Source organism: Rhea americana, unplaced genomic scaffold (genome assembly GCF_003343005.1).
Source record: "Rhea americana isolate MKP2758 unplaced genomic scaffold, rheAme1 scaffold_78, whole genome shotgun sequence".
Classification (NCBI taxonomy): Eukaryota; Metazoa; Chordata; class Aves; order Rheiformes; family Rheidae; genus Rhea; species Rhea americana.
Genome location: NW_028186956.1, coordinates 2,138,912 through 2,159,342, shown reverse-complemented (window position 1 = coordinate 2,159,342; position 20,431 = coordinate 2,138,912). Strand labels below are relative to the sequence as shown.

At 35.9% G+C, this 20,431-nt stretch overlaps 1 protein-coding gene across 1 annotated transcript in view; it reads left to right on the top strand.

Moving 5' to 3' along the window:
* Positions 1 to 9,513, top strand: part of CEP192 (centrosomal protein 192) — a 74,495-nt gene extending 64,982 nt beyond the window's left edge. The window contains exons 41-44 of the mRNA XM_085322472.1: positions 3,092 to 3,213; positions 3,981 to 4,104; positions 4,620 to 4,678; positions 9,089 to 9,513. Coding sequence (XP_085178598.1) covers positions 3,092 to 3,213; positions 3,981 to 4,104; positions 4,620 to 4,678; positions 9,089 to 9,227 — 444 coding nt within the window. The 3' untranslated portion in view covers positions 9,228 to 9,513. The remainder of the gene's footprint in view (positions 1 to 3,091; positions 3,214 to 3,980; positions 4,105 to 4,619; positions 4,679 to 9,088) is intronic.
* Positions 9,514 to 20,431: the final 10,918 nt, after the last annotated feature.

Genomic DNA, 20,431 nt, shown 5'->3' with positions numbered 1-20,431 from the left:
TAAGTATAGATCAGTATAACAGCACATTTTTTTAAGTGTTATTCATAGGAGCAGTTGAAGCTCCCCTTCACCTCTCCTATTGTTCCTCTGCTCTAACTTTGTGCTGAGAAAAAAAAGTTTTTTTTAAAAAAACTTTGATTTGAGATCTTTCTTTAGAGAACCAAGCCTGTTTCAGTAGTAAGAATCTTACTTGCTCTGGTTGCCCGTGCCTCTTACCTCCGTGAGAAAGCAACCTTTGCATATGAGGCTTGTTTTTCCCAGTTGTTTTCCACCCGAAAAGGTGACTTGGGAAGACCTGTGCAGTTTGTGTTTATCAGGGTTTTTATTAAGCTTTTATCTAATTTTTTGAGTTTTTCATCAGAAATCTAGTTAAAAGTACTTCACTTCTGAGAGCGACTAGGTGCCAAAGTTGTGTAAATATTTGAGCAGCACAACTTGATGTTGATGTTTATGAACCAGCATGTCAAATTTGTTGTTCTTTATTTTTCAAAGCTGTTAGCAATTAGTTCTTTCGAACATCTTATACATATGGGAAAAATTTTGTAGAAAATATTTGAAAAATGTCAAGATCACTTTGAAAAAGTCAGAGCTGAAAATGAAGTATTTCCTTAATCAAATAGGTAAGGAATTATGAACACCTTTACATATGTTTATATGTAAACATATAAATATGTTTACAAGAGGAGTCAACACAGATTATTTAATTTAGATTTTTGCTTTTTTTTAATCAGGTCCACTTCTAGTTGAGAAGACAAGTTAATTGTAATCTCCTATGTCCCAGGGATCAAGAGTTTAGACTGTATTACTACACCTTTGAAAAGGGCTTGAATCTTGCTGGGTTTGTGAGGCAAAGGGGGCTATTGCTATGGTTAATGTGACTCTTGATAAAATAAAGTGGGAAGACTGACAGTCATAGTGATCGAGTAGTATTTATTTGTAGGACCACTTCAGAAGAAATGCAAAATTTGAAAGAGCTTAAGAAAGAACTAAAAGAATGACATGAAGTTAGGAAAATCAGCGATACTGTATTTATTTTTTTCCTTAAAGCTAAACCAGTTAACTGTGACTTTGATCATGCTCTACGTGCATTTGTAGTCCCCCATCATTAGAAAACATAGTCAGCAGCTCAGAAGGGTTTGTCTCTACAAAATTCCTCCTAGAGACAATGGAAGGAGGAATTTTGTATGCACTTTTAGCCCCTCCCAGTCTTAGTACTGGTTATTCAAATTAATTTTTTTTCTTATCCTAAAAAACATTGATTAGGCTGTTACTAGGTATCTCACTGATTTAAGAATGAGCGTTCTTAAATCAATGACATTACCACTGTGCATGACAAYTCTAAATTATTTTGGTCTAATTATTGGTCCCTTTGGATGAAACTGATTGAATCAATAAGAACCTGCCAGAAGATTGAGGCAGGACCTAAGTTGTTCTGATTTCTCCTCTGTCATGTAGAACAGTTGAGGATTGTATAAAAGTGAACCCCTGTGATAGTCTGAACAAACGTTAACTGCATAACATAGGAATCAAATCAGAAATCTTGGTAAACAGTATCTGGTCTTAGATATTCACTAAGAAATTCCCAAAAGGACAGCTCAAAATGATATATTAAAGTTGCATAGGTAAAGAAGATAAGCCATGTAAATTAAAAACTATTATCAGCAGTCTAGAAGCTTTGTTTCGTTTTGTTTATTCCAGGATCAAGAGAAGCAGAGAAAGAAAACTTTTCTAAGCTCAGTGAACAAAAAATTCCGATTTTAAGGCTAAATAGACACTGGTTTTATTCATATGCTCCTGAGGTTTCTTTAGAACAAAGGCACTTAAATATAACCATTTGGACAATGTTAATATACTGCTCTCATTTGAAATGGGAAAGATCAATAAATAGGAGTGTCAGTTAAATGATGCAGTAGTCAATGCCATTGTAAAGACTGGGGAGAACCTTTGATAGTTTTCAATAATGTGTCTCGTTCTCATGGAGTAAGCTTGCCTTATTGATAAATTAGAATTTGAATGGTTACAGTGAGATATGGCACTCATTATTTTTGCCTTAAAATCTCTTGAAGCAAGAGATACATGCAAAACCTTCCTTGTTTTTACATATTGGATTCTACTGTAATTCATGGGTTATTTGCAACTAAAGAGTATTCTTTAAAAATTAAGATAACTTGGCTGCTGCTACTTCTATCAGACTGATTAGAAGCTCTCAGTAAAAGAAATTAGTGTCTATAAGACACATTTGTCAAATACCAGTTCTATTGAAGATGAATCTTTTTTAACCTTTCCAGTGTAAGGGAATCAGTTGCTTGTCTAGAATGTCAGCTGCTTTTGAAAAATTTGAGACAATGTTGTATGACTGAGTGTACGGAATTCCCAGATTCTTTGACTTTGTCAAGATACTGTGACCCAGGGGTATCAAACAGTATCTGTCTAGCCATGTCAGACAATGCAGAATTTGAAATTGTGTATCTGGCAAAGCATTCTCTTAGGATGATCTAGTTGCCTTGTGTTAGTGAGTATGCTGAATGTAGGTCCCTACTGGTGTAACAATGGTAAATATTACAGCTGAATTGCAGAATGTAGGAGTTACAATATAATCCATTATCAGATTCTGTTTCTCTGTAGAGTTCTTCCTTTGGAGATAAGGATGTATTGTTCATAATGCAAAACCATTACAAAGCTTTCTGCTTTTGTTAGAGTTCAAGCTATAATGATGACTTATCCCTTCCTCCTTTCTGAGCAGTTGCGTTGCTGACTTTGCTGCTCTTGAGGCATACGGGCTGAAGATCTGCAGAGATACTGAGAAGGTTTTTTAATAAAATTTTCATTGTTAGCAGCAGTCTCAGGTCTCCATCTGCGCTGCTAGTTTGTTGCAGACTGGCTTGTAACAGATAGAGTATTTGTAAGACATGAACACATTACAGTAGTCTTCCCAAATCATTGTGTCTGCCACAATTATCTAGACTCTACTCTTCTGGAAAGATTATACTATAAATATAAAAATTTAATTTAGACAAGAGAAATTGTTTAAATGCTTAAATATTAAAATTTTAAGTGCAAATGTTAAAGGCTTCTTTATTTTTGCCAACAGGGTACTAAAACAGAAAATAAAACTTTAATTTTGAAAGCTTCCACAGATGCCCTCACAGAAACTGAGCTTCCACCTATACCAGAAAGGAGAGCTTACTCTGAAGCATCTACAGTTAAAGCAGGGTAGGTATAGGCATAAATTTTGAAATGAGAGGTTCCAGCTGGATAGAATGGGTTTAAAAAAAAAAAAAAAAAAAAAAAAAAAAAAAAAAAAAAAAAAACCAAAAAAAAAAACCCTTCACCATGAGGTTAGTTAGACAGTGGAACAGGTTGCCTACACAGGCTATGCAGTCTCTGTCCTTCGAGGCTTTCAAGACCCAGCAAGACAAAGCCCTGAACAACCTAGTATGACCTCAGAGCTAACCCTGCTTGGAGCAAGAGTTTGGACTAGAGACCGCCTGAGGGTCCCTTCCAATCCCAATTATTCCTTATTAAACAGTAAATAGCTGCAGAAACATATCTGGCAAACTACTTAATGGCTTTTTTATTCACAAACATTTTCCCATACTTTTTCCTTCCAGCTGGGTTCCTAAGTAGCCTAACTATGATTTGTTGTTATAGCAGTAAAATCTCTTGCACACTGTACCCTTCTGGAAACTCTACGATATGTTGAAGTTGCCTGTGCAAAAGACCACTGTACTACATTCTTAATCATGCTGCTTTTCAGTGTAGGGTGGCTCTCCAGGTCTTATGCTGTGGGATGATGTGGGTATCAAGAGAATAAAATCTTTTTGTTAAAGATGGCATTAAGACTTCAGGATGATTTTTCCCCCTCTTTATTTAATTTAGTATCATCAGAAAATACGAGTATTGTCTTGAAGTATAGAATCAATATACTGAGACTATGTAAGTAGGAAATCTTAATATCTTAAATTCCTTTTCAAAATCAGACAAAATAGGATAATTCGAGGATTGTATGCACCGGAAGACCTGTACACGTTTCCACCAACCAGAGTTGGGGAGTCACGCACATTAAAGGTTAACTTGCGGAATAATTCTTTCACGACACACTTTGTAAGTTTGATGGATTTTCATATGTATTTTTGAAAGCCCTTCAAATGGGTCAATTGCACTTTTTTTGTTGTTTTACTTCTGATAGATTGCAATCATATGAACCTCTTAACTTGTTAGTTTCAAAAGTCAATATTAATAGCTATTTTTGAAGAATAATTTTTGGTCCTATTTGAAGAATTTTTTTGTTCTCTTGTAATTTTTTTAATTTTATTTTCTCTTGACTCTGAACTGCTGAGGACTTCTAACCTATTTGCAACTGAAAAAATAGGTTGTGGTTCACATGGATTTATTATTAGCCTTATGGCTTTTTTGTTAACTTTGTTAAAACATCCTGCAATATATATATATATATATATATTTATTATGCACAAATCTGGGCATGTTTTATTTTTAAATCCTGTGTCTGTCTAAAGCTATATTTGTAAATTACATGATTAATCTTAAGCATGTGGTAAATTTAATATGATGGTTTTAGATGTAGTGGAGTTTTTAAAGTATTTTGTATTAAATTACAGCTGAGATTTGTAAGTCCTGGAGAACCTTTCTACATCAAGCACTTGAAATACTCTCTAAGGTGAGTAGTGCCTGTGCTAACATTGTTCTTGCATAACAAAACAAACAAACAAAAAACCCCCAAGTAATTGAGTAAAGTAAATATCTTCTGTATATGTACAGTGCTAAAATGTAGCTATAAATATCCAGTATTCCAGCTCTCTAGTTAAATATTTGTTTTTTGCTAAAGCTGTGCTTTGTAATCTTAGTTAGAAGCAGAATGAGCCCACACAGTTATTTCTCCATCTGCCAATTTCTTTCCTGTAAATTGCTTCTAACAGTGCTGCTGCTTTTAATGCTAAGCCTAATGCTTCATTTAACCATTTGGCGTGCTGTGCACAATCAAGTCACTCTTTCCATATATACTTTCTGCGCAACAGACCAAGCAAATTGCCTTCATCATACTTCTAATTTGACAGTCCTGCAGAACTGCACCTAATACCAGGTTTGAGTAGCCAGCAGAATTGCCCGGTCATACCAAGTATTTCAGCATATTACCTGCATAAAAGGAATATTCAACTCGGTGATGATGATCCCTTCAAAAATCAAATCCAAAGATGATTGGATTTTATTACAAAAAGTATTTGACAGTTGCATTAGTCATGGCTTCAGGAAAAAAGTATCTTGGTCATTTAGCTGTAGCAGTGGGATTGTCACAAAGATAGAATGCAGCTGTTTGCATTAAAAGTCATCCAGCACACATTCTTGGTGTTTCAACATGTCGGAATTTTAAATACAGTGAAACTAAGTGTGTATAGAATAGAAACTGACTGTACATAGAAGAGAAATTATGCGACAAAAATCATAAATGGAACAAGATCCTCCGACTCCTAATCTAATTTCCTGTCTGTTAGTGGCACATCTGTGCAAAATGTCATAACTCTGCTTAGGTATTTTTTCCAGTCTTTCTACTTAATTGGCATCTTTTTATTATGTTTCTCACACCAGACAGCATAAAAGGGTTTTATGGAAGTAGGGACCAGGATCAAATCTAGTCAAATCAAGATGTCCAGCTAGATCTGTCTGAGGCTGTATAGCTGCAAACCAGGGACAGGAGTGACTTAATTAATCCTTCCAAAAAGGATGAGTAACTTCATTGGAAAACACTTTAAATATTTCAAAAAGATTGGGAGGGATACTGTCAAGCTGTTTGGTATATTTTCTGTGAGAGATGGTAAACTCAGTTGCTTTTACCCAAAGTAGAGTTAGCAGTAAGTTAAAATTACACGGATCACTTATAAATGGTGTCAAGTGAATACATTGTACCATTTAATAACTTTCTATAATCTTTATTCTAGCAACTTTAACTGTTTTTGCTCCAGCTGAAAATGCTGACCTTTTCCAGATTTTTTTCTCTAATTGTTTTACCTGAAAGTCAGCACAATTCTCTGAAAAAGCTTTCTGTCTTGAGAACATAAAGCATGGAAGAGTTACTTGACTTGGAGAGATACTTCTAAAAATTTCTTTAAATGGCTTTTATTTCAGGTTTATGAACAGTGTCGAGAATTTAAAGAAAGCCAATTAGGTTAGGTTAACTGAGCATGCTAATGTTCAGAAGTAACTGAAGAAAACTGTTTGCAGGAGCTTGAATGTTTAGTCTGTAAATAAGAGTATAAAAATATTAACTATTGCCTAGCTACACTTTTGGACTTTGTTATATAGTAAAGCCATGATCTGTTGCACACTGTTTTCAGAGTTAGATTTGAAAGTAATCCTGAGTAATCAAGTTCATTGGAGATTGTTATATTTAAAATCAAGAGATTAGCCTTCAGAAGTGGGTGCAGTGATTTGCCAGTTTTTATTCAACTGGTTGTGTGTTCACAAGTACCAAACAGTGCTCCTTCTTTTTCCATAGTTGGCTTAGCTGAAAATAGTAACTGACTTAATCCAAGTACAGTATTCTGCAGCCAAAACTGCAGCGAAAAGAGTAAGGAATTTTAAGTCATCACCAAATACTTCAAAACATAAATCCTGTTAACCCTAGAGGAATCATTTAGCTAGTATAAGTCTTGCAAAGAATAGAAAGGATTTGTGTCTGGAAGTTGCATTCAAAAGAGGAGTTCTATTTGACAGTGATTTGTACTGCAAAGCTGAGCATCTTTAACAAGATGACTTTCAAATGATTTAAAGATACATGTGAAACATTAAAACACTTCATAAATGTTCAAAGTTAAAGTTATGTTCTGTTTCTGGAAGGACTATGAGGTTATGCGTATGTAAAAGAAGTTTGAAAATTAAGATACTTATGTTACTTTCAGAAGCCATCTGAAATAGGCTAATTGTAGAGCTAGCGGATATTTCAAATAGTACTAAAAGGTAAAACTTTTGTTTGTGAATAATTGTTTTTGTTTCCAGTAGCTCCCATTCTGGGTTTCAGGAGTCACCGTTCATTGCCAGTAGACCTGGTTACTGTGGCTTAGATAAGGCTTATCCATTCTTTTCCTTTTGAACTTACCTGTTGCTGCTATTGTGTTTGGAGGACATCATCAGTTTGACTGTCATTGAAATAGTCTTCAGTCATACCTGACTGTCAGAAATACCACCTGAAACTAATGCAGTATACTGTGAAGCACATGCAATATTTATAGACTGACTGAGTTACAGACATAGTGACAAGTTTGAAGCAAAGTAAAATGTCTCATTAAGAGAAATCAGTTAATTGCAGATGAATTCCATTTGTCTTGACACTGCTGTACTTGACTGTTTCTGGCCACTGTACTTCAGAAATCTTTCAGGTTGCTTCATTTCTAGCAATATGTTTTCTATATAGTAGCTCAGAGCATAATTGTCATTGAAGGAGTTTGAATTTTCCAGTTATGTTAGTGGAAGAAAACAAAAATAGATCTTTAGATTAGGAAGTATGAAGAATGAAGTGTGTTGAGCCGTATCCTGAGCATAAAAAAATCCACTGACTGCTACAAAATAAACTGCAGATAATGCCTGACTAACTCTGCTCTTACAGAAAAAAAGTGTATAGCACCAAATGGATACTTGAATTTTAGTGGTCAGATGAAATTGAATACAGCAGCTGTATGCTGAGGAACTTTGCCTCCATTTCATGAAGGTCATGTAATATATATTTTGGAAATTAATATTTGACATCCAGATGTGGCAATCTCTTTGAAAGAGTGGTACATGACTTACTAGTAAGTTATTGATATTGTAATTTTGAGTTTAGGCATGTAATTCTTCAAGTAAATGTTAGGATGTGTAAGCAAACATCTTTTTGGAGTACTGTATTTGAAACTGTACCTCCTTCCTGTCTTTCCTTCTAACTTTTTCTAATAGTCTTGGATGGATTGGTTGTATGGATGGACTTCAGTCTTAATTCTAACTGAAATTTGTATTTTCTAATCTAATGCATTTATAACATAAAAACAGTCGTACTAATGCCCTTCATTTATAGATTAGGGTGTGTGAGTTTTTTGACTAAATGAATAGACACACATCTTGGCAGAATTGTTGTATGATACTCAGCAGTCAAGTATGAGACATGAAACCCTGATCTGACCTTACTCCTTTGCTGTATTGTGTATTGTAGTTTAGTAATATACAATATGTGCTTTGTATTAACCCAATTTAAAAAAAAAGAAAAAAACACAGTAGCTTCAGTCTGTTTTCTGAAAGTCTGTTCTCTTAATAGATTGCTTGATTGATGAGGCTGGGTAGAAAGATTTCAAACTACATTTTATTAATATAATTATTTTAGCACTAAGGATAATAAAGCTGGAATCAGGCTTATATACAAGGAGAAATGCTATGATTTCCAAATAGATGAGGAGTCAGAGCATAGACTGATAGGTTGGATTAGCGCAAAGGAAAGGATAGAGCAAAGGAGAGTAAAAGTATAGGAGCAAAATAAGAAAAAGTAGGGGAGGCATGTCAAAGAAAGTTGAGTGATAGTAAATATACTGTTAAGGGGAGAAAATTAGTCATTATAAAAGATGGTAATTCCTTCTTTCTCTATCTTACTAAGTGTTACTGCTCTTCTTTCACTTACTCCTGTATGTGCCCATTATTATTACCTGTCTTTTAGTTCTGAATATTCCTGTTAGATCCCATGGAATCTAAAGAATTGCCACTCAGTATTTCTAGCTTTTTAGCTTGTATAGCTTATATACTTTCAAAACTTGCACTTTGGGCTTTGAAAGTTAAGACAGTCACCCATTACATTCCACTGTGGTAGAAAAATTTCTTTACCATTTGGAATGTTTTTGTTGTCTGAGTAGAGGAGAAATTAACATAAAAGGAAACACATGTGATGTAAAATCTTTCAAATACTGATTGAGTATGAGTATATTGATTTGCAGTGATTCAGCAGAATATTTACTCATGTAGAAACAACTAGAAGTAATTACTTTTTAAAAAGTCTGTATTTGATAGGATTTACTTGGTTTTAAACATCAAAATGCACCTAATTATCTTTTTACAGATCGCATCATTACATCAACGTGCCAGTCCAGTTCAAGCCAAAGGCGGAAGGCAGATTTGAAGCTCTCTTGGTTGTACAAACAAACAAACATGGCTGTCTTGGTATTCGGCTATGTGGTAAAGCTGTTGCAAAAGAATAGACAGAACAGTTCTATAACATACCATTTAAAGTAATCAAAGATTTGCCACTACAGTTCCATATTAACTTCCCCTATTTCTTTAGCCAGTGATGCTGCTTTGATGGAAGATCTTTTGGAAGGTGAATCATGGTGCTTGTTTTACAAATCTGTTTTCATAGTAAAAAAAATAAAAAAGAAAGTCTGAGAAATAACATTATAAGTTTTAAMGTTGTGTTCTAACTTACATTACTGCACTTTTGTTAAAAGGGGAAGTTTTCTATTTTTGCATTTATTAGGAGTGGCTAGATACCAATGTATTTATTTTAAATATTGTAAATACAAAAATAAAAACTATGTATTAACAGTTGATTCTACGTGACTTCTGTCTTTGGCTAACAGTTCATTGCTGAAGGTAAAGGGTGACCAAGATTTCTGCTCCTAGGGAATGGCAGGATTTTTTTTAGGTGGCTGAATAAGGGGAATAAATTTGTGATACAGAAGCTGGGCTGGTCATGGTTGTTCTTCCATTTAATAAAGTTGGGACTAGGTATCTAACAGATGGGGTTTTTGCACAGTTCAGTGGTATGGATAAGTATTATTTTTTTAACTGCCTCTAGCCCTCCAAATGATCGATCTACCCTAGCTGCTTTCTTTGGCCCGCTTCCTTTGCACTTCCCCAGCATTCACTGTCATTGGATTAGAGATGGGAAGTAGTTTTCCATTTATTCCTTTTTATCCATTTATGGATGTTTGTGAATTTCTGTTCATGTTTTTGAACCTCATGATATTCTACCTTCACAACTTCTTGTGGCAGCAAGTTCCAAAAGTTTGCTATCTGCTTTTTATTTTTTTTAAGATAGTTTTTTATGCATGTTAAACTGGTCTCTTACTAATTCTGTTGAGTACCCTCTGGTTCTTGTGGAACTCAGTGAAAACAATTCCACCAGCTTATTCATTGTTACCACACCCTTTGTAGCTCTTGAACATTAATTCTTTCAGATTGATAGAAGTTTGAGTGAAATGCTTTTCAGTTTGAGATTGTGTTGAATTATATTTTCCAACAACTCAAATTTGGAAAAACTGAGGAAAAACCTGAAGTACCCAACGCATTATATTTTAAACACTCTACTAAAATTATATTAAAGTATACACATAACATAGCATAGTTCTCCTGCACCTGCCATTTCTTCACAAAACCTAGTTTCTCAGCAGTCAGGACACCAGGAAAGGAAGGTTTACTACAAGAAATTAAGCTAGCCATAAAATGATTTGTCATCTCCTTATTCTTCCATCGACAAGGTTCTTGCAACAAGATATTAGTTGCTCCTGTCTGCTAGCTACTATGTTTCTTCTACTTTCTCTCTAGCTGATGCTGTTTGTCCTTTCACCAACTGGGATGCCTTGTTGGTGTCCCTTTCTGCTCCTCCTGAATATTGAGTAGGAATGGAGAGGATCTTCTGTCTACTTCCTTTCCTTGATAGACTTGATGGCCTCATTTGAGAAATGCCTTAGTGTCCAAAAGCCTCTCTCGGTTCAGTTTTAGATGCACAATCATAAGTCTTTTCTAAGGTTGGAGAAAGTACTGAGTTCAATGTGCATATCTTCAATGTCTTTGCATTTTCTAATTGATATCTTCCAGCTGCCCTTGGTTCTGAAGGTGCCTTTGCCTCTTAATCTCAGTCTGTGCAATGAGGCAAGCTTCTGCATCACCTGAAGCTGTATCTTGAAGAGTGATTAAAATCAACATTTCTCTATGGATGGGAACATAATTTTCTAATCACTTAATATAACATTTTTTCGTTGACCATTCTTTTTTACTGAATGGAGTAGGCAGCTGAAGGCAGCAACTTCTTTTTTTTAATGTGTTTTAGTGGATAGAATTGGTACTAAGAAACCCAAAACAACTATAATTCTCAAAAATGTGTGTTTGCAGTAATTGAAGTTTATTGGTGAAGGTATGCACAAATTAGAGTAACTATCTGCCTATTTGGATGCATTCAGTAGAGTTCAGGAAAGACTTCAATTTGTTTTTCCTCAGAATTTCATAAGCATTGATACGACACTAGTGCTGATGATTTTAGAAACTTCTAAAGCTATAGCAAGATATGCTGCCGAGAGGTCTGTCTTAGAAAATCATTCACAGCTACTATCATTTATCCTACTGAAGAAGTCCTATAGTCTTGTAAATAAGATTTTGCCAGTATTTGTAAAAAGACTACAAGTTTTGACTGATAGTGCAGGGACTTGGGATGTGCATTGGCTTGAGCTGGGTTTAGCTCATTTTGACAGCTCTTCAGTGGTCAAGTGACTATTACCCCACCTGTTTAAGCTTACCCTCTTCAAATACATAGTATGGTAATACTTGGAGGACTTAGGTGAAGTGAGTGTGTAACAAACAATGGACCTTTGTGTCAGTGGGTCTGAGGGAGATGGTTGTGCAACTTTCAGATGTACTACAGGCCTGAAGAAGAAGAAAGCACCAACAGTGTGCTCCTTAGAACAAAAAGGAGGAAGTCCGTGCTGTGAACATACTTTTCCTGGTGAAGGCGTCAGGATGCCAGCAACTTGTTCTAACCCTCCCTCATTCTTGAGGAAGGCTGGAACTGTAAGCCTTGGGACTGAGAGGAACACTGAAAGGGTGAGCTTTAACACCCTTGGGTATAGATACTAAGAAGCTTTTGTATAGCAATTTTAACTGTATTCTTTAYCCTTTTTTTGTGTGTGTTCTGTAGATAACTTGGAATGTGAAACTTGGAAGATTAACTGGATTGACTGTGATTTCTTAACTCAATATGTGAAATGGATTCAGTTTTTCCTGTAAAAAGAGTAAGGGTAAGAGTCTTATCTCTGTGGAGTACCTTAATTTCAAGGGTGGAGTTCTCTGTCCGTCTACAGAGAACTTTGGCAGAGCACGTTGTGTCTCTGGGTGATGTTCAGTCCTTCAGGAATTTTACAGTTAACTCTCAAAGTTCTTTTATTAACCCTTCTTACTGAGATTTTGCAGCCCATTTCCACCAGTTTCTTTCTAGAGTTTTACCCGGTAATCTCTCAACAGCAGGCAAGACTCCATTCATTATTGCCTAGAAGTAGTCTGTGCCCAGTCTCAGTGCTGAAATGAAACTTTTGAAAGTATACTCTGGAGATGTTACGGAAATTCCCAGTGCACCACCTTCTCAGTGGCCTCGTCAGCTTTTTCATCTGAAAAGACAGTTCTAAAACATTTTTTAAGTAGAGGAGCAGGCTTGTGATTTGTTGTTCATGGAAGTCATGTGGCTTGTACCTGTGCTACCCTAGCAGCTGTTCTTGACCATCCGCTTAACCCTTACTTTCTTTATAAGCTTCTCTGCAGTTCAGTCTTAAATGCTCAGTTTGATAGTGATCTTCTCTGACCCTGTTTCTAATAAGTTTGTAAAGGGGTTGATTAGCTTTCATCTTCCTCTCAAGGATCTTGGTTCCTATATGTTTTCAGATCAGTGTCTCTTAACAAGGAAGCCATTTGAACTATATGTTGTTTTTTCCCTTTTACTATCCATAGGGACAGCATATTTATTAGCTGTCACTTTACCAGCAGCAAGGCTAAATTCTTCGTAACACTGGTTTCCATAGGGACAAAATAACTCTTAGAAACCCTCAATTTTTTGTAAAAGATTGTTTCTGATTTTATTTATGCCAGAAAATTGTACTACTTTATTCTTAAATTTCGTTCTTTACTTGATGACGTAAGTCTTCATGACTTAGATGTTGGACCAGCCTTTGTTCCTTCAATATTAATAGGAGAGGTCTCTTCAAAAAGTTCCATTGTTTTGTCTGTGGCTAAGAAATTGAAGGGAGGCTATCAATATTGTCACGGAGAATTTCCTACTAAATAGTGAACTCTATGAAAGACTGTTACTGAATTGCAGCAAAAAGCCTCAATTTCAGTTAATGACTGACTTGATGCAAGTTCAAAATCATGTTTGTGTGCTGTTCCTGTGGTAGGGCTGCTGTCTGGGACTCTGTTCACACTTTTGTTGTGGGCTTTTCTTGAATTCTTGAGATGAGGAGAAGAACTGTGAAGAAAGGATATGCCCTTCCTCCGGTGTTACCACTGCATGAGGGAGCATGAGGGAGGAGGTGGGCTCAGAATGTGCCATGATGGATGCTCTGCATTTTGCTTGATGTGTACAAATGTGCAAATATGGATAGGTGAAACATGTTTTGAATGAGTTTGGATAGGTAGCCTATGCATCGTATCCAAGGGAATCCTAGTTTGCAGGTGTTACTGAATGCTTTGGCATGTTGTTTGCAATCCATTTTTCTTGTTTTGCTTCTAATAACAATGATTTACTTTGTAGCATCAAGGGGAAGGGTGTTGGGTGTTCCGTAGAACTCTTGTCCTTAGCTATTTTGGCTATTGGAATTATATTGCTATGCTTGTTGTTCACAAGACCAATCAAAGTGATTCCAGGTGAGACAAGGATAGCTTATCTTCTAATGTTTTAGTTACTCTTCCCCTTGGGCCCTTGTTTCACAAATGTTTGTTTAACAAAAGTATCAATTGGTGCTATGTGATATGTTGTTATCCTACTTACTGAAGAGTAAATTGGACACCACTATTTTTTAAAGCGCCCCACATTTTGATATGGTTACAACAGTCGTTGGAGGTATTGACAATAATTAGCACTTCTAGATATGGGCCTTGTCACATGTGGGTGGAATGATTGCTTTTAGGAAAAATAAAGTCTATCGTATAATACAAACTCAAACATTTTTTTCTGAGGGACAAAAAAATTGAAGTAGAAAAACATATAAAGTGGAAGCCTCGATCTTTGCTGGATAATTGCTTGGGATTAACCTTTTGTCCAGTAATGATAGTTCAAGAGTTGAAATATTGCTAATGTATTTTGAGTTGCAAAATGAAAATTTGAAGGGAGGAGGAAATGAAGAGAAAGAAGGCCATGATGTCTGGGAAGCAAGAATTCTCRTAATTCTAGTAGTAGTCTAGGTTACCGATTCTTCTTTGAGGCAGCACAGTTAATAGGCAGGCTTTTTGCAAAGGCTGCAGTAAATAATAATTGATATGTTAGTTTTTAAGGAACATCAGTGGGAGTTTAAAAGTCCTGAGCAAGTTACTCGAAACTGCTTCCATTCCTTGTCTGTAAATGAGAMTGCTTCCTTTTTTTCACAGTTGTGTTGTTTAAACAAATTATGAACTTTTATAGTTAGAAATCTTGCTTTGAGTTGTCCAGTACCTACTATGAAGGAGCCCTGCTCTCTGTCCCTGCATCTTTTAATGATATTGAAAAAAAATACAACAAAGTTATTAAAGTATTTTGACCAATTCTCAAGCACTCCAAAGATGGTAAATTTAATTAAGAGCATAAGCCATGATAGTTTTAATAAAGGAATCAGAATTAGSTTGGTGTATAATTCTTACTTCTCATCGTAGTCATTTTCAGTTTTAAACTTTTTTTTCAATTTTCCCCTGTTGCAGGGTGAAATACTTTGTCTCAGACTAGGAAGACTGGCTCAAACATGCCAAGCAGGCAAACTTTTTTTTTTTTTTTTTTTTTTTTTTTTTTTTAAAAACAAAGTCTCTTTAATTATATTAATCTTAGGTGTTGGTTTTAAGAACAGTCAGGGAAAAAATTCCAGAATAAATTATTTTTTGAAATTCATTAAGTGTCTACAGTGAGGGTGTCTTTGTATCAGATCAACCTAATTGGATATTAGTAATCATAATTATTCAACAGCTTTGTAAAGTTTTCACATCATTGACTACAAATGGAGTTATAATACATTCTATACACGTGCTTCAGTGTGTTTTGGAGATTGTTGCCTGGCATCTGAAACTAATTAGTGTTCAGAAAGCCTAGTAAAGGTGCATGTTGAGGCCTGGCTGTCTTAAAAATGGTTTTGATCATATAGAAAGTTAAGAGAATTTTGAAGGAATTTTTTAGTCCATAAAACAAGCTTGTGGTCGTGATGGGTTTTTCAGAGTAGAGCATTAAAGGCATAGGGGCATTACTATCATAGGGAACTTCTGTGGTGCCTATTTGGTGAAATGCTGGTATATTCTTTCTCTTAGCATTTGTACAGGTGTTGGGGGCTACAGGACTATCAAAGTTTGCTATGAGTTTACTTGGTAACGCATCCTATATGTATGTAGTATGCTAGGTTTCTGTAATAAAGCATCTTTGAGTGAAATAAAGAATTATGGGAACAAAAGTTACTGGAAGCTAGTGAAAGCATGAACATTTGACATAAGATCAGTTGTCTCCAGAACTGTAATTGAGCATCCTTTTATTCTCAGCTGTCTTGTTCTAACTTCCTTACAAAACTAGGTCATAGAAATTTCATGCCCTATTCCTCCTTTTTATAGAATAGGTATAAAGTATGTGCGTCTTTAATCAGTATATAGGACACAGAATGTTTGTGTGAAGAATCCACCTGCCTGCAGTGATGCCTGATAATTAGTAAGAAAGTTGACTTATTAATTTAAGTGGCACTGTGAAAAATCAATGTCTGTGAATTACCAGTTTTCCTCCCTCCTACCAGTTAAGTAGAATGTTGGTTCAAGTTTTCCATTTGATAATTTGATTTGGCATGAAAAGTAAAAGAGAATTTTCTTCAACGTACTTATTAATGAGCRTTTTTAATTACAACATTGCATTAGTTCATTGATGCCTCATTCCATCTAGAATTTGCCTTATAGGTTCCAAGGCACTGCAAACTTAAAGTACAAAAGTAGATATTGCAAGCTGGGCTACATAGGGTTAAAAGGATATTTTTTAATATCATGTTTACCTAAACTGTTCCTTAAACATTTCTGAACTTACTGTAATGTTTTGCTGAGCTGTTGTGAGAACATGAGCACCTTACTTGCAGCACAAGGAAGTTAATACAGAAAATGAACAATTCAGCTTTCAATAGCCTACTCTTTGATCACAAAGCTTTCCTATGCCTATCTTTAAAGCTTATGTGCTTTATTTTTACTGTATGGTTGCCTGAAGAAATCTACATGACCTGTTTTTAGATGTGAAATCAGGTGGATATAAAGTACTTAGTTATATGTAAATGTTATTTCATCATCTCTGAAAGCTTGTATGTCTAAATGGTGTATTTTGGCTGACCTGTAGACATTCTAATCTGAAAATGTTTGATTTCTATCCCCTCTCTCTCACCTTGGGAATGTGTAATTTCTGAAGCTACTCAAGAGCTCAGAATGATGCAACTTCTTTTTTTCCCCCTTAAATATTCAAAATATTTAGTATCTTCTTCATCCCTATTCCCAGAATTCTAATGTCTTTTTCTGAAAAATTGAGGTCAGTGCAGACAAGATGAGGTTTTTAGTATAGAAATACCACTTAGAAACCTGGAATCTTTACTAATACAAGATACTTTGGTTTTTCTGATTAGTATGTTCCTCACTGCTCTTTTATTAGTCAGTTATTTGAAATACTACTTTATATATTTCTGACTCAAAATATTGACTTCTGAAATAGTTTGTGTTTGATTCCAGTGGCAGTTTGTTGTCTGGGGATGGCGTTTTCAGGTATTGCCCTCCTTACAGGCGATCATCTTTTGCCACCTGCCTAAATCTGACAGTTGAGCACCAGCTGGGAGTTATGACCCAGAGAAGCATAAAAGGACCAGGGAGAGACAAAATGATCCATCAAGTCCTACTTTTGTAAGTCAGGTCTCCAAACATGCATTTTTCTCCTCTATAAATTCAAAATTAAAATACTAATGGGCATTCTTTTGTATTCATCCGACAATTGGTTCATTAGGTAGGTATGTACAAAGAGGCTCTGCTTGTCAATGCTGTTTGGCTCTAAAAGGAGGAAAAATCGGTAGGGGTTAGGCTAGTCGAGAAATGCCCCCACCCCTTTTTTACCTTCCTTCCATGTTTGTTCTGTGAGGCTGGCGGTAGGTAATACTCATCCTGCATAGAGCTGGTTCTCATTGTGAGTATTCTGTCAGCAGTCACAGCTGTCAGGTATGTCAGTCATGTAGTATTGTGGTGGTGTCAGAGACATAATCGGAGAGATTAGGTGGACACAAAGAGCTCTGAATGAGGTGGTAATTGCGTTCAGGGGGAAAAGAGAGTTAAAGAAAGAAACTTTCCTTTCTCACAAGATCCATTAAAGAGGTGACAGCTAATATATTAAAGCTGGAACAAGATAATTGTGGTAAGAATCTTTGTGTGTTCTCCCTAAAATGCAATGTGCTCACAATAAATATTCAAATGCTTATTTTGTTTTGAATACCAGATAACCATTTACAGTGAAATGCAACCTCTTTCAAAAAGTGTAAATTCATTGCCAAGAATGTTCTAGGAACAGTTATAAAACCCAAAAGGAATATTGGTGCTATACTGAATCACAAAAATGCCATCTTATGAAAGCTACTTTGCAGGGATTTTCTTCCAGTTGGCCTAAGTGATGGAAAAATACTGAGATGCCAGCYGTGGGCCATACTCTTCCACGCTTTACTCTGAATAGTACTTTGAATAGTACCCTTCTCCMCCCCTTCTTTTTTTTWAAAAAAACATRGAGACTACTTGATYATCTCTTTACATTATACTTGTGCTATATTAGTGCTGTACTTCAGAATTGCTCTTCACCTATGGGATCCAGGAAAGAATCCTCTCCTCTACCCCCTTCTCTTCCATGGCTTCTGAAAGGGTTTTTTACTTTGTTCCTATTTCCCTCCCTACCTTCTGCTGAAGCACTGAAGATTGCTACAAGTGTATCCAGAAGGTGGTCAGAGTGCCCTGGTACTTTCTTTGGCAATGAAGTCTCTCGCCTCACCTGTTTAGTGTATCCTTCTTTCTGTCATCAGATATTGGGGTCTTCATCCATCTGTTCCAGTCCAGATAGGCAGAGATGGATACTTTGTGTTTCTTTATGGTGTGAACCTCTTTCTCTGATCATCTGAGAGCTTTTAAAATAAGCTATCAGCTGTTCCAAAGACTTCAGAAACGTTTGATTCTTTGCTGTCTCCTGCCYTTGTTCAGGGGCTCATACTGTAGATATTAGTCATACAGTGTGGGCCAACATTATGCGAGTGGGACATTAGAAGAAACCTTAGTGGCTTTGGGGGTATTACATATTAACAGAAGAGAGGTACTATAGACCTTCCTGAGTTAGGAATTGATTCCATGGCTAGTTGTGATCGTGGAAATACAGAATTTCATGACCAAGGTGCCCCTTTCCAGCCCTGCGTTCTCTGTGTGCTTGGTGGACAGCTGCACTGATTCTCTGCCACTGCACAGCTACTATTGAGCGGTTAACCTGAATCAACAGCACTGCTCAGTATTGCACAATATCAGTCAATGTACAATTTCAGCTCAAAGCAACAAATAGTGGCAAAATCAGTCCAAACAGCAAGTTTATATAGTACCAAACATAACTCATCCATTGTAACATTTGTCATTGGAAATCRGGAAAAAGCCAGTTTCATTTCTTGGCTGAAGTAAAAATCCAGTCTGGCAATCTTTTGTCACAAAATTTTCACAGGCTTCATGAGAKCTATGTGTATACAAGATACAATATGAGACCCTACAGTGGTGATTTTTTTGTATCCTTTAACATTCAAAGTAGTATTTTGCCACTTTCTTCCGTAGCAACAAGTTCTAGTAAACCTTTCTATGATGTAAAATTAGAAATTAGTGATAGTAAGATAAAAGTGTGAGTCTGAATCTGGTTTGAATGTTTCTTCATATAAMTGGAAGTATTTTCAGATTTCTTATAGTATATCTGGATGGCCATGGTGGCTTTTCAAATTTTCCATGTCTTGCTGGCTATTCTGATTTWTATGGAAATGGTTTGAGAAGTCACCTCCAAAGACAGAAAGATTTGACATGTTTCTGTTCTAACAATCCTATAAATGCTTTTAAGACAGCTGAGCCACCGTGTGTTAGGTAATGGATTGATTAATTTGATSCTTTGATACAGGTAAACTAGTTTGCAGGTTGATTCAGGCTATGTTTATAGAGGTTACTCTGATTCCTTTTTGAAGATACTATATATTTTAAAAGAAACAATACCAAACACCTATACAGAATGAAAACTCCTTCCTTCTTATTTACAGAGCAATATTTTTCCTTCTGAACTAGAAACCTAACAAAATAAGTCTTACATTTTCTTCATAACCCGTTACAAGATTTTAAATCTATTTTTTTTAAAGTTGGCAATTTTAAATGGCTCCTGGTGACTAGAGCCCTGGTGAGCTTCAAAACCACACACAGTTTCAATGAAGCTGTGTGAACCTGCTTCAAAATCTCTGCAAGTTTTCCAAGCTTTTATGCTCTCGTATGGTTTACAGACAAAAACCTACAGGGGTCCCATTTAAAGCCTCCTAGCAGCTAAAAGATAGAGGAAAAAATGGCTTTTAAAAAACCTGAAGTACCCTCTTATGAGTGCATTAAAAGCAATTTTGTTTGCTTTCCATTTCCAAAATGCTTCAAGCCGCCAAAGGCGCGATGTTAGAAAATGACTCATGAGTACTAGAGAGAAACACTCTTTGAAAGTTTGTTCATAGTAAGGGATGCTAGCTAGGCAAGTGGGGTTTCTGTGTTCAGAAGGAAGTATCTTGTGTCCTCATATTGAGTTTTTTTCCTTTTTCAATGACCTGTTCAGATGTTCTTCACCTTTATCTTACAGGTTTTCAGCAATTGTGTGAAAATCAGCTCAGAACCTCTGTTTGTTTGTTCCTGCAGGTGCTGTCAGTGGTTGGAGACCAGGGCCTCCAAGGAGAGGGAATGGAATGTCAAAACAACGAAGGCTCATGTTTTAACCTGCCAGTATGCGTAAGATCTGAAGAGTGGGAACAATCTCTCTTCCTTTCAGGTAAATCAGGATGCATCACCCCTGTTGGCTTTTTGAGAATAGCTGCTTGTCCACTCTCTTCTAGGACCTGGGTGCTTTTAGTAGTTGTTTTTATCTTCATTGCAGTGTCTAGTCGTGGAGTGGTTTCTCAGTTTATTTTATGTCTGGAAACATTTTGTGCAAATGCAAAGTATTAAAAAGTCCTTCTCTCTTTGCTTATTCTGATACAGCTCCTCACAGTTTGCTCTTTCTTCCCCAGTGTAAATAAAGACAACAGTATGGATTAGATTTTCTAAAATTTAGGAGTGTTTGGATTTTTTTGTTCTGTTCTGAGCCTCTCTCAAACAACTATGCTTTCTAAATTGTTTTGGTGAATCTTAAAGATGATATCTAATTTAATGGAATCTACAGGTG